At 35.7% G+C, this 13792-nt stretch overlaps 1 protein-coding gene across 2 annotated transcripts in view; it reads right to left on the bottom strand.

The window, feature by feature from the left end:
* Positions 1-13792, bottom strand: part of spg (dedicator of cytokinesis spg) — an 869351-nt gene that overhangs the window by 484969 nt on the left and 370590 nt on the right. For both annotated transcript variants that reach the window (XM_090390789.1, XM_090390790.1), the window contains one exon: positions 11742-11834. In XM_090390789.1, the coding sequence (XP_090246915.1) occupies positions 11742-11834 (93 nt within the window). The remainder of the gene's footprint in view (positions 1-11741; positions 11835-13792) is intronic.

The following is a 13792-nucleotide window of genomic DNA, read 5'->3' as shown; positions in this document are numbered from 1 at the left end:
TGGTAAATTAAATATGGAAATAGACAACAGAATCAACAAAGCTGGTATGGTAGGAATTCAATTGAATAAATTCATATGGAATAAGAGAGAAATTAGTCAGAATACTAAATTAGCTGTATACAAGACAGTGTTCAAACCAATTTTAACTTATGGATCGGAGAGCTGGGTCAGAAGTAAAACACTTGACCAAAGACTAGAGACCGCAGATAGGAGAGTCCTGAGAAAGATTAGAGGCGTGAACAGATGGTATCAATGGCAATATCATATTAAAAACGAGGATATTAGGAAAGAACTTGACATTGTCAGCATCCAGGAATGCGTTAGCAGAGCTAATCTCAGGTGGTATGGTCACTTAAATAGAATGGGAGAGGAAAGATTAGCAAAACAAGTGTTCTCTGCCAGGTTGGCAGGAAAATGACCCAGAAGAAGACCGAGATATAGGTGGATTCATACAGTGCAAAGTGTCTTAAAGGATAGAAATATAAGATCTGATAATGTTGGAGTCTTGACAAGTAACAGACTGATTTGGAGGAAAATTGTAGATAGGAAGTTAGTAATGATGTAATTTTTTCATGTAGTACTATCATATCCTGTACACCCCTTGAGGGTACATGGCAGGAATTTGATGATGATAATGATACTTACTGAAGTTATAGGATTGCTTTATAGCCAATGCTGATTCTAAAAATAACATACAAACTACAAAATGCAGCAAACAGTCTTCTTCCAGCAAATCAGTCTTAATCCTGTGTGAAAAAGTATCCAGAGCAAGGTCTGCCAGTAGTGACTTGCATTATAATGACAATGAATGAAGTTTTTATATTATTCAATGTAGATGTTAACAAATCTTCTCTATCCATTGTAAGCTAGGCTGCAAACTTCCTATATTTCAAGGTGTGTAAAGTTAGTTTTAGGCAAACAGGTATCCTCAAAAAATTCTTCCGTTTCCACCTTAGTAGAACCTTCTGTGGGACCATAAGCACAAATAAGCTTCATTGTCCAGTTCCCCAATCTGATATTTGACCACATCACTACTTGATACTGCCTGCCATTCAAAAAGATTATCCACATATTTAGTGCTGAATACTATGGCTACTTCTTTTCCCTGATTGTTATCGTCTGAATACATTTTGTATTTGTCACTTAGAAAATCTCACCAATTTTGGTCTTCTTTTTTCAGTCTCACCTATTATGATGATCTGGTACTTATCCAATTCTTCTGCTAGTTTCATTTCTTTTCCATTGATGCTTCTTACATTGATAGTACCAAATGTGAACTCTGTTGATGCTGAGTTGGAACATTCTGCGACTTGTTACAGTGGCCGAATTTTCACTGTCCATACTGGTTCCCTAATAAAAACAAGGGCCTTGTTTAACCAAGCAATGCCCCAGCCAGCATAAAATTCTATCATGTTGTACCATCATTTTGAGTAATGGTTTAAGCCAATAAAAATACAATTTAATTGGCTAAATCTCTAATTGCCAGCCCATCCTCATTCGTTCAGTATCCAGGTAGATACTTAACAGGGTGTACCACGAGAAGGTAAGGATTGGACATTAGATCAGAAGCCCCAGTTGGTTCTCCACATTCTTTAAAAGTGGAGGTCTCCTCCTAGTTATACAGTTTTGACTCTTAAGCACCCCTTTTTCCTTTAAAAGTTTAAATTCAGATAGTGATCAAACCATATAGTAGAATTCTCTGCTAAATTTCAGAATCTTTTGTATCTTAAATTGTAACTGCATTTACCTATTTAATCATGTTTATGTGGCAAGTGTATACATGTGTTGTTTTTAGCAGTTGTGTTATAGGTTATTAACAAATCTTTGAAGTGCTACCTACTAATAATTAACATGAAAATATTTAATTAATATCTCTTTTGTTTTTCTTAAATGCTTTCATATGAATCACTGGATAAAATTGGGATGTTTAAAACATGAAATAGAAAATTGAAAGAAATGAAAATGATTATGGTAATTGTGAAAAAAGAACATATCGACGTATTGAGATCATAAGTATATAATGGAAACAATGAGTGTGAGGCATTTTTAAGTTTCTTAAAAAAAAGTCAGCTATAAAAAAAAAGGAATAACATATAAGTACATAAAGTTCTAAAATCTGGATTTTCATAGAATGGCAATGAAATAGAACCTAATCTGCTATTTGTTATGAAACTTTCACAAATGAAAGTAAGAAACCATCAACCCTGAAGTGCTATTTTGAAACCAAACAAAGAGCCAGGAAAAAGAAAAACCTGATCCACTTTAGAATTTTTCAAAAACAGATATAAAGATTTAAAAATATTCCCAAAAATTAATATGTGGTTTTATGGAATATGAAAATATGAAAGTATAGGAAGATTCACATGATGGGGACATTCTTCATAGTGAAATATGGAGCAGGTGAATGTAGCAAAACATTATTAAAACCCACAGCCAAAATAATGGCACAAGTAAGGATTGGAGATAAGGCAAGCAAAATTATAGATTGTATTCACCTCAAAAATAATGCAGTTCATTGCCGAGTAACAGAAATGGGCCAAAACGTAAAGCAAATGTTATTGTCAGATATCCAGCAGAGACACTATTACGCACTTCAAGATTATGAAGTGTGTAAATGATATTGAATATTTTGAAAAGCTTTTAGTGTTTGTCAAATATGAATAAAAAATAAATAAAAAACATAAACAATGAACTTTTATGTTGCCAACATATATGCCAGGATGTACAACTGCAGAAGCAAGTTTTAAATTTATTGCTGACTTTATTCAAGAAAATAAATTGGAGTCAATGCATTGGAATAACCATGGATGGGAGAATAACATGCATAAGTCCTTTTTTGAGGGCATGATCTTCTCAGATCATGATTATGAGTCGAAGAGAAAATGATAAGGGCTAGGGCGTACCCCTTAAGCGATGCGCAGCCACATCGCCCTACAGCTGTGAGAAGTGGAGGAAGACTACCGCATCAAGGGCGGATGTGGTTAAAGAAGCGAGCCCAGCAGGTGGAGAGGATGTTGCGAATGGGAACACTGAATGTTGGAAGCATGACTGGAAGGGGAAGAGAGGTGGCAGACATGATGAAGAAGAGGAAGTTGGACATTTTATGTGTGCAGGAGACAAGGTGGAAAGGGGGAAAGGCAAAGGAACTGGGAGATGGATATAAATTGTTCTACTCTGGAGCGAATAACGAGGGAAGAAATGGTGTAAGAATTGTGATGTGTGGCAGAATGAAGGGTGAAGTACTGGACGTGGGTAGAAGGAACGACAGGATCATGCGAATGAAATTGGGTCTTGGAGAAGAGCGGGTGGTCATATTATGTGTATATGCCCTGCAAGTTGGTAGTACAGCAGAGGAAAAAGAGATGAGTTCTGGAACGTGTTAGATGAAGAAATGAGGGAATTGGAAGAAAACGAGATGGTGATTGTCGGAGGAGACTTGAACGGGCACATAGGAAGACAGAATAGAGATTGTGAAAGGGCACATGGTGGCCATGGAGTGGGAATGATGAACCACGAAGGAGAGAGGGTTGTGGACTTTGCAGTAGCGTTTGATCTGGCAATTGTGAACTCGTTTTTCTTCAAGAGAGAAGAACATTTGATAACATTTAGAAGTGGTAACAACAGCTCACAAATTGACTACATTTTGACTAGAAGAAAACATCTTAAGGTTGTGACAAATTGTAAAGTAATTCCAACAGATCAAGTAGCACAACAACACCGACTGCTGTGAGCAGACTTTAAAATAAGATCGAAGATAAGAACTTCTGGTTGCCATGGGATGAAGACAATTAAGTGGTTTCGCTTAAAAGAGGAGAGTGTGAGGAATCGTTTTAGGGAGAGAGTGTTAGAGAGGATTTCGGATGGACTGGAAAGTGTACAAGATTGGTGGAAACATAATTCAAAAGTAATCCTGAGCTTGTGCAATCGAGGTGCTTGGTGAGACATCTGGAAAGATTAGAGAGCAGAAGGAGGGTTGGTGGTGGAATAATGATGTACAAGTGGCAGTGACAGCTAAGAGGAAGGCAAAGCAGAAGCGGGATGAGTCAAGAATGGAAGAGGACAGAGAGGTGTACAAAGAGAGAAAGCAAGAAGCCAAGAGAGTTGTGGCACAGGCGAAGGCCATGGCATATCAAGATCTGTATGATCAATTAGAAACAAATGAAGGACAGAGGAAAATTTACCAACTAGCGAAATGTAGAAATAAAGCAGCTAAGGACATCTTACATGTGAGACAGATCAAAGATGCTGAAGGAAGAGTATTATGGAGGGATGTGGACATAAGAAACAGATGGAAAATATACTTTGAGGGACTTTTGAATGAGGAAAATGCAAGGACTCACAGAGGAGATGGGCAGCCTTCTGAGGGGATGGTGCAGAACATCAGTAGAATGGAAGTGACGGAGGCCATGAAGAGGATGAGGAATGGAAAAGTGGTGGGCCCGACAGAATTCCAGTGGAGGCATGGAAGGCACTGGGGGAAGAGGGAACTGACCTGCTGTGGGACCTGTTGATGAAAGTTTGCCCACAGGAAAATATACCCAAGGAATGGAGGGAGAGTACTCTTGTTCCCATCTACAAGGGTAAAGGGGATGCACAAGACTGTAAAAATTACAGAGGAATAAAGTTGATGTCCCACACAATGAAGATCCTAGAAAGGGTTCTTGATGGTAGATTGAGGGAGGAGGTGGAGATTGCAAAGGAACAATTTGGCTTCATGCCTGGTAGATCAACAACAGATGCTATCTTTGGGTTACGACAGATGATGGAAAAATATCGAGAGAAACAAAGGGAGCTACATCTGGTATTTATTGATATGGAGAAAGCATACGATAGAGTGCCAAGGCAAGAAGTCTGGAGGTGTCTGAGGGAGAAGAATGAGCCGGAGAAATATGTGAGGTTGGTGCGAGAAAATGTACAGAAATGTGAAGACAAGTGTTCGGACCTGTTTGGGACAGACAGAAAGTTTTCAAGTAACAGTTGGCTTGCATCAAGGGTCAGCATTAAGTCCATTTCTGTTTAATATTGTGATGGAGGTGATAACAGAGGAGGTGAGAGAAGATGCACCTTGGACAATGTTGTATGCAGATGACATCTTGCTGTATGTAGATTCAAGAGAAGAAGTGGAAACTAAACTGGAAAGATGGAGAAAAGTACTGGAAGAGAGAGGTATGAGACTGAGCAGAAGTAAGACAGAGTATATGTGTTGCGCAGTGGGCGGTGGCCAGGAGACAGATCTGGAGCTGGAAGGAAATGTCACCAGGAAGGTGAGAGACTTTAGATACTTAGGTTCAACAGTGGAAGAAGATGGAGGAGCTGAGAAGGAAGTGGGATGCAGGATACAAGCGGGTTGGAGGAACTGGAGGGAGATGGCTGGAGTGTTATGCGATAAGAGGGTACCGATCAATCTGAAAGGCAAAATTTATAGGACAGTAGTGAGGCCAGCTATGACATATGCTATAGAAAATGTGGCCCTGAGGAAAAATAACATCAGCAGGATGGAAGTAGCAGAGATGAGAATGCTTAGGTGGATGTGCGATGTGACCAGAAAGGATCATCTGAGAAATGACTATGTCAGGGGAACAGTGAAAGTTACGAACTTAGGAGCGAAAATACAGGAGGCAAGGTTGAGATGGTTTGGTCATGTGATGAGGAGGGAGGACGAATATGTGGGAAGAAGGGTCATGCAGATGGATGTGCAAGGAAGGCGGAAGCGTGGGCAGCCAAAGAAGAGATGGAGGAAGCTGGTAGAAGAGGACTTGAAGATGAAGAACTTGGATGTGGTGACAGCCCAAGACAGGAAGGTGTGGAGGAGACTCATAACAAACAGTGACCCCACTTAAGTGGGAGAAGCTGTAGAAGAAGAAGATCTTCTCAGATCATGAGCATGCAACAAGTCCTCAAAAAAGGACTTGTTGCATGCATCCAAGCTGTTGCACCAATAAGCAAAAATCAACATACTATATACAGAGGTGCTGATACACATATGCATGCAGACCTTAAAAAAAAAAGTGCCAAATGAAGGCATTAAAATTATAAATTTCATGAAACGCTACCCCTTTCAAGGAGTAACTTTTTTTTCGAAACTGTGCAATGAAAAAGACAGTGTTCATAACGAAGTTCATTGGCTTTCATATGGAAAATTCCTAAATTAACTTTAATTATACAAATTACGGAAACAGCTACTGTGTTAAAATAAAACTTCAGTTTAATATAAACCAAAATCACTCAACATTTTGACCTTCACATTAAGGTCATCATCTGGGGTATACATATATATATATATATATGTTAAAGATACCAAGTAATTTTAAACCTGGTTTTACTCCATTTCCCAAGTAAACAAACAGACTAAAAGTCAAGTTTGCGCCTGCAATGGATGCAAGTCTAACTGATCCCACAGGTAGTGCAGGACCAGGGCAACTCGTGGCAAAGGTGGAACAAGCTCCGATCACTAATCTTAATATTTACCCTTAATGCCAAAACACATCTCCAAGAAGGGGATATATGATGTTTTGTATTAAAGGCAAGGGGCCACTACCCAGACCGGTTTCGACCTTTATTGAGGTCTCGTCAGTGGGAGCTAGGCTAGAAATACCAAGATTTAGTCATACCGAGCTTGTAAATATTTCGCCAAAACAAGTTACCATAAGGTGTTTTAACCTTATTAAATAAAAATCTCTGGAGGAGATATAAATAAATGTAGGAATTATTTTTACCTTGGGTATAAATATGTTAAAGATACCAAGTAATTTTAAACCTGGTTTTACTCCATTTCCCAAGTAAACAAACAGACTAAAAGTCAAGTTTGCGCCTGCAATTGATGCAAGTCTAACTGATCCCACAGGTAGTGCAGGACCAGGGCAACTCGTGGCAAAGGTGGAACAAGCTCCGATCACTAATCTTAATATTTACCCTTAATGCCAAAACACATCTCCAAGAAGGGGATATATGATGTTTTGTATTAAAGGCAAGGGGCCTCCAGAGATTTTTATTTAATAAGGTTAAAACACCTTATGGTAACTTGTTTTGGCGAAATATTTACAAGCTCGGTATGACTAAATCTTGGTATTTCTAGCCTAGCTCCCACTGACGAGACCTCAATAAAGGTCGAAACCGGTCTGGGTAGTGGCCTCTTGCCTTTAATACAAAACATCATATATCCCCTTCTTGGAGATGTGTTTTGGCATTAAGGGTAAATATTAAGATTAGTGATCGGAGCTTGTTCCACCTTTGCCACGAGTTGCCCTGGTCCTGCACTACCTGTGGGATCAGTTAGACTTGCATCAATTGCAGGCGCAAACTTGACTTTTAGTCTGTTTGTTTACTTGGGAAATGGAGTAAAACCAGGTTTAAAATTACTTGGTATCTTTAACATATTTATACCCAAGGTAAAAATAATTCCTACACATATATATATATATATATATATGTATACACACACACAAAAAAACAAGCTACTACAATCTACATGGTATTCTAAAGTTATATTAATTTGGTCAACTGTTAAAAACTACTGATCTGACCTCTGGTGGGAAAAACCCTTACTACATTAACACCAGAGTCATGTTATTATTATTATCTATTTGGTTACAAAAAATAAATTAAGCTAGAGAGCAACATACTCTCATGTAAGTAAACATATAAATTAGAACTAAGCAGTATGAACAAAAAAAAAAACTTTTAAACTTATATATTTTTAAAATAGAAAAAAATGAATGAAAAACTTTCAAATTCGAAATATCAATGAAGAACTTCAAAAATACTATCAATAAAGTTCTTCATAAAACTTCATAAAAAAAAATACATATAATATAGATTATGATAAATCCATAGTTATCCCATATATTAAAGGGTTATCAGAAAAAATAAATAGAATTCTATACCATTATAATCTTAATGCTACTTTTAAACCACCTATAAAATTAAAAAAACACATTTAACTCCTCTAAGAATCCTCTCCCAACCTTGCCATTGGAGTATATTGCATCTATTGCACCTGTAACTTAACTTATATTGGTGAAACTGAATACAATTCCTATCCATAAAAAAGAACACAAACGACACGTCAAAATTAACAATTTTGGTGAAGCAGGCTTTTCAGATCATGACCATAATTTAATACCCTACATAATAATGACATAATTATTATGGGTACATTTCCAAATTCATTGGAAACGTACCCATTCTTTACATCATACAAAAACCTGGTATGAACGTAAATTTAAAGAAGCCTGTGAAATTTTGATCAACAATCCTAATCTTAACAATCATGGTGGCATAAAAATCCCAAGAATTTGGATGCACACATTCAGCCTACTTAAGTTCAAGTTTTCCAGCAAACCCTGACTTTAGGACTCTGTGCAATAATTTCAGCTCTTACTGTTCACCATCCATACTGTTTTGTTCTAATTTATGTGTATTATATGAGAGCTACTTGTTCTCTAGTTTAATTTATTTTTTGTAACCCAATAGATAACAATAACAGGACTCTAGCATTGATGTAGTAAGGGTTTTTCCCACCAGAGGTAAGGCCAGTAGTTTTAACAGTTGACCAAATTAATGCAACTTTAGCATACCATGTAGATTGTAGTGTAGCTTGTTTTTTTATATTGAGTATACTCCAGATAACCTTAATGTGAAAGTTGAAATGTCGAGTGATTATTTTGGTTTATATTGAACTGAAGTTTTACTTTAACACAGTCATTTTCATAATTCATGCGTAAAACAAAGCTATACTAAATTAAATTTCAAAGTGAATGCAGTTGTGCCAAAAGCAACCCAACTGTGGTAAATTAGACACACTTTCATCTCTCCACAAGTTAGTAACAAAGTTGACTAATGAAATTGATAATGATATGCTGAAAGTAATAAGGCAGAATTTGAAAAATTTGCAGAAAAATCTTTGCAAGTATTTCCCTGAAATGGACAACAATTTTGATCAGATTAAAAGTGCCGCCATAGTATAATTAGAAGAACAACAGGAAACTGAGCCATTTGATTGGAAAAAGACCCAAGTTCGATTTTCATGATGATGAGAGGAATCTTTTTTAACTGAATGTGAATTAGCCAATCTTATACAGAGGTGGCAGGGTGTTTTCTTCCAGAAATTTCAGTTTTTCATCTTGCATACAGATGAAAAAACTCGCAATTTACAGACAAAAAGTGCTGTTGGTGGTAGTAGATGGCAATGCATGCGGATGGTAGTAGTGTCATTTTTGTTAGCAGTAGGCGGAGGATAAAGTAGAGATAACGTGAGTTACATAGAGTGGAGTACCCTCCTATGATGAATCCATGGAGGTGTCATGTAATAATAATAAAAACCCAATTAACTTCAGTGATGAAGCAATGCCAAAGAACCTTTTATAGTCAGGAGGACTATTAGAACTGGCTTCAGATGGCAATCTCAAAACTAAATATGACCAGCATAGACTAATGTCTTTTGGCTACACATTAATAAGGAATACAGGTAACTCTTGTTATATGCAGGGGATTGTGTTCTCGAGAATTGGCACATATATTGAAAACATGTAAAACAGGAGGATTATAACATGGGATAATAGAGGTTGCATTTCCAATCGAGCAAGATTCCGATCTTCCAAGATTAATTGAATCAAAAATGCATCTATTTATATTAAGGTATAAGAACATATTAAGGTATAAGAACAGTGAATACAATATTCAGTATGTATAAAGCAAATAACTATCAAAGTAGCTTATTTTCACCATTAAAACTTCATAATACATCTTAATCACATCTTCTCTAGCTGGCGTGCTGGAGTTGAATCATTCAGTCTCATGGCCCTTTGAATGTCAATGCTACGTTCTCTTCTAAAGAATAGGATTTGAATGCACATAATTGATTAAATGTTAATCTTTTTTTGAATAACTATTCCTCAAATGAGAAATGGACATGACATCAGTTCTATGTAGGTAAGGATCATGTAAAAGACCTCAAGATTTGCTTAAATCATCTTGCAAACTTAGAGGCACTACAAGGAATATCATTTCCTGACATCTAATTGTGTATGTTTATTATTGAACCTTTGATTTTATAATTATTTTAAATTAATTTTCTCTCTTTCTTTCTTTTTAAAAAAAAATACTTTTTATATAGAACAGAGTGAGAGCAATAATTTATAACATAATAATGCTGGCCTTGTTGGCCAAGTGCTTAGTGTATCTCTTCTCCAGCCAAAAGGCTGTGGGTTCAAATCCTGTCGTGGGCATGGATGTTTGTGATTGTCTGTGGAAATACTAGTGGTGGTGGATGGTAGATGGCGTTGGTACAGTTGCGGTTAGTTGTAGTTAGTGGATTTGAGTGGTGGAAACAGAAAGAGAGAGAGAGAGAGATGTAGAGTAGGTGCCCTCCCTCAATGGGTCTGTGGACTCTCTGGAGGTGTCCAGTAATAATAATAATAATAATAATGTTCCTAACTTGGTTTGAATGTTTCTTTAAAAACAACGGGCCATATAGAAATTTGGAAATTATCTGTATTCAACATATCTGAATTAATAAAAGTCATCCCATTTTACTTCAGGGACAAAAAAAGTGCATTTAAATTTGCATAAAGCATAATTTAACTTAAAATCCAATTTTAAAAAAAAACAATGCAAATTATCAAAATAAAGAAATAAATAATAGTAAATTAAAATATACATAATGTTGGTCATGTACCATTTTAACACATATCACTCACGCAAAAGTGGATGCAAAAGTTATAGCATATCTGTTCCATATGTGGGAGGCAGTTAAGGAAAAAAAAAACTATTGATATGTTTCTCAAATGAAAGAGGAGGAGGAGGGAGTTAACTGATCTGAAGATGAATAGGTATTGACCAGTAGTTGCATGTGCATACAAGGCTTAATGGAAAATGAAGTGAAAGAATAAATCACATTTTATCTTTCTGTGAAGGACATTCTGACAGTAAAGTTTCCATTGTGATAGCTTTTCACCCCATAAATATGGCAGTCAAATATAAAACAAAAGATAGTTTGATGTCTTGTTTTAATATACTATTTCTCAAAACATTTTCTCTCCCTTTCAATGCATTCTCTCTGCTGAGTAATAAGGTTTCCAAACAGACCACAGTGAAACTCTTCAGATTGTTTTTGGAATCATTTCATCACCTCTGCTTCTTCATTTTCAAAATGAACACCCTTCAATTTTATTCACTTCAATGGATATCAAACAGATTGAATTTGAAGTTCTGTAGCATCCTCTCTATAGTCCTGCTCTATCAGACTTGTGGTTAAAGAGTTATGTTGAGTAAATGACCTATGAAAATAAGTCTTCAAACTATCTTCACTAATGTATCTCCTTCTGGATGAGGAGTTATCACAATGGAGGCATTTACTTTCAGAATTACCTAAATAGGAATAATGACAAAAATTAATTTAAAAGAAATTAAAGATATTTAATTTCTTTAAAATTTTAAAAAGCAAATTAAAATTTGCTTTTTTAAATATCATGTTCAATGCATAAACATTTCAAATACTGTAGATCATATCTAGTCCACTTATAGTAGCTAAAACAGAATTTATGGCAGCCTAATGGCATATGCATAAAAAAACAAAGATAAGCTTCTTTTAGAAGGTTGAAAGTAATTCAAAATATTAAACAAAGAAAACAGTGGTAGTAAATCCAACAGTAACAAAAATACTGATACAAGTTTTTACATTATACTTTATTAAACATGGAACTTATCTGTAAGTGAAAATAATTAAAGGACTAAATATATACCAAAACTTTAAAGACCAAGCCAGAGTGGGATGTAGAATTCCCATCTCCTGTAGAAAACATGGAAAACAGGGCATCAAGAATGTCTTGCAAAAACTGAAAAATGTCAAAATTGTACAAAATTATATAAGATTTTTAATCACTATAAAAATAAATAATTGAGTACAATTAAAGATTAAAGAACACATTATACTGAGCTGTGAGGGAAAATATGGAACTGTATGGTGGGATTGTTCATGGCAGTTTTAGAAATCATAATAATAAAATATATTCATTTTCTTTTCAATTATATCAATTAACAAAATCAAAAATTTAGAGTTCACTTTGGCTGTAATGGCTATCTTGAAGTAAAACTGCAGGAAAATGTGGCATTTCTGAAGAATTTACTTAGTACACATTCATCCATCTATCAGTGGCTTTAACAGGCACTAAAGTGCCCATGGCCTTCCAAAGTATTCTTAGATTTCCTAACTGTAATACGAGGATAAGGTGGTTACCTCTGCCTCTAAGTCAGTATTTCCCAACGTTTTTTTTTGGATCATGCCCCATCTCAATGCCTCAAAGATTTTGATGTCCCCCCCCCCCCACCACCGACAATAGTGAACATTTTGAGTATATCAGTGATGAGGTGGCGAATGCAACATCATTTTCTAATTGCCCCCCCCCCTGTGGGGGCGTATGCCCCCACATTGAGACACACTGCTCTAGGTATTCTTGTCTGTAAATTGTGTGTGTTCTACTGGCCATTTTGGCTGTTCTGAGGGACAAAAAAAACCCAAGTTTCTGGGAGAAAAAACTCTACCTCTGTATGAGACCAGATAACTCACCTTTAGTCGAAACCAGATAAAGGTTCCTCACATCAAGGACAAGAATCGAACCCAGGTCCTTCTGACCAAAGGGCTTCGTCTATACCGACTGAGCTACAGAGGCTCTTACTTAGTATACAAGTCACAAATTTCACACATGGATCTCTATGAGTTCTCTCACTACAGAGAACTCATTAGGACCTCAAGAATAGTTTAGAGGATAGCTTCCTATATTGAATTTTCTTTTGCACAGCACTGTGCTCATGGTACTTCAGTCAGGATTTTTTAGTACAGCTGACCCTTGAACAATACAGGGGGTTGGGTTAATAGCACCAACTCCCGCATTATTCAAAAATTCGAGTATAACTTTTGACTGTCCAAAAACTTAACTACTAAAAGCCTACTGTTGGCCATAAGCCTTACTGATAACATAAACAGTCGATTAACACATATTTTGTATGGTATATATTATATACTATACTCTTACTATAAGGTAAGCTAGAGAAAAGAAAGCATTATTAATTAAAATCATAAGAAAGTGAAAATACATTTACATTTATTTATATTGTATTTATGTACCGTAAGTTTATGTCATCTGTTTACAAGATGAATCATATGCCTGTCAGTACCTATATGATACAAAACATTGTAGATGTTATAGCATTACTAACATTAATCATCAAAAATGAAAAGATAATGTGAAAATAAATATTATTCATATTTATTTACAGATATAAATTTTTGTGGTGGGATTCATTCTAGACTTTACTTTAGCCTAGTGCTACCGATACGATTGCTTAGCGGTAGCCTGTACGCTAAAGAATGAATCATTATAGCATTTTTATTTTATGCTAATTAATTAATTTAACTAATGAACTAATTAATAAGTTAATTTTATGTGGTTATGATTTAATACTGTATCTTTAGGTTTGTTTACATTTCTCGACTGTGAATGGAATCACATACGGTCTGTATGTGTTTGTGTAAGTTCTGATACATTTTAACTTTTTATAATAGATGTGTGTATATTTTATGGTAGTAAATGATAAAATAAACTAGTATCTACATATATTTTATGCATTCATGACATACCTAACATTTTCTTAATTTTTTCGATATTTCCAAGCTACGCGATTCATCTGCAAGTTTTCTCAAATTGTCACAAATCTCAAAAAAATCCAATGTATGCATTCGAAAAAAAAAAAATGCATATAAGTGGACCCACACAGTTCAAACCTGTGTTCTTCA

Source organism: Typopeltis vanoorti, chromosome 3 (genome assembly GCF_054136105.1).
Source record: "Typopeltis vanoorti isolate ZY-2024b chromosome 3, IOZ_Tvanoo_1.0, whole genome shotgun sequence".
In the NCBI taxonomy this organism is placed as follows: domain Eukaryota; kingdom Metazoa; phylum Arthropoda; class Arachnida; order Uropygi; family Thelyphonidae; genus Typopeltis; species Typopeltis vanoorti.
The sequence above is the reverse complement of the archived record's forward strand: the minus strand, read 5'-3'. Positions and strand labels throughout refer to the sequence as shown.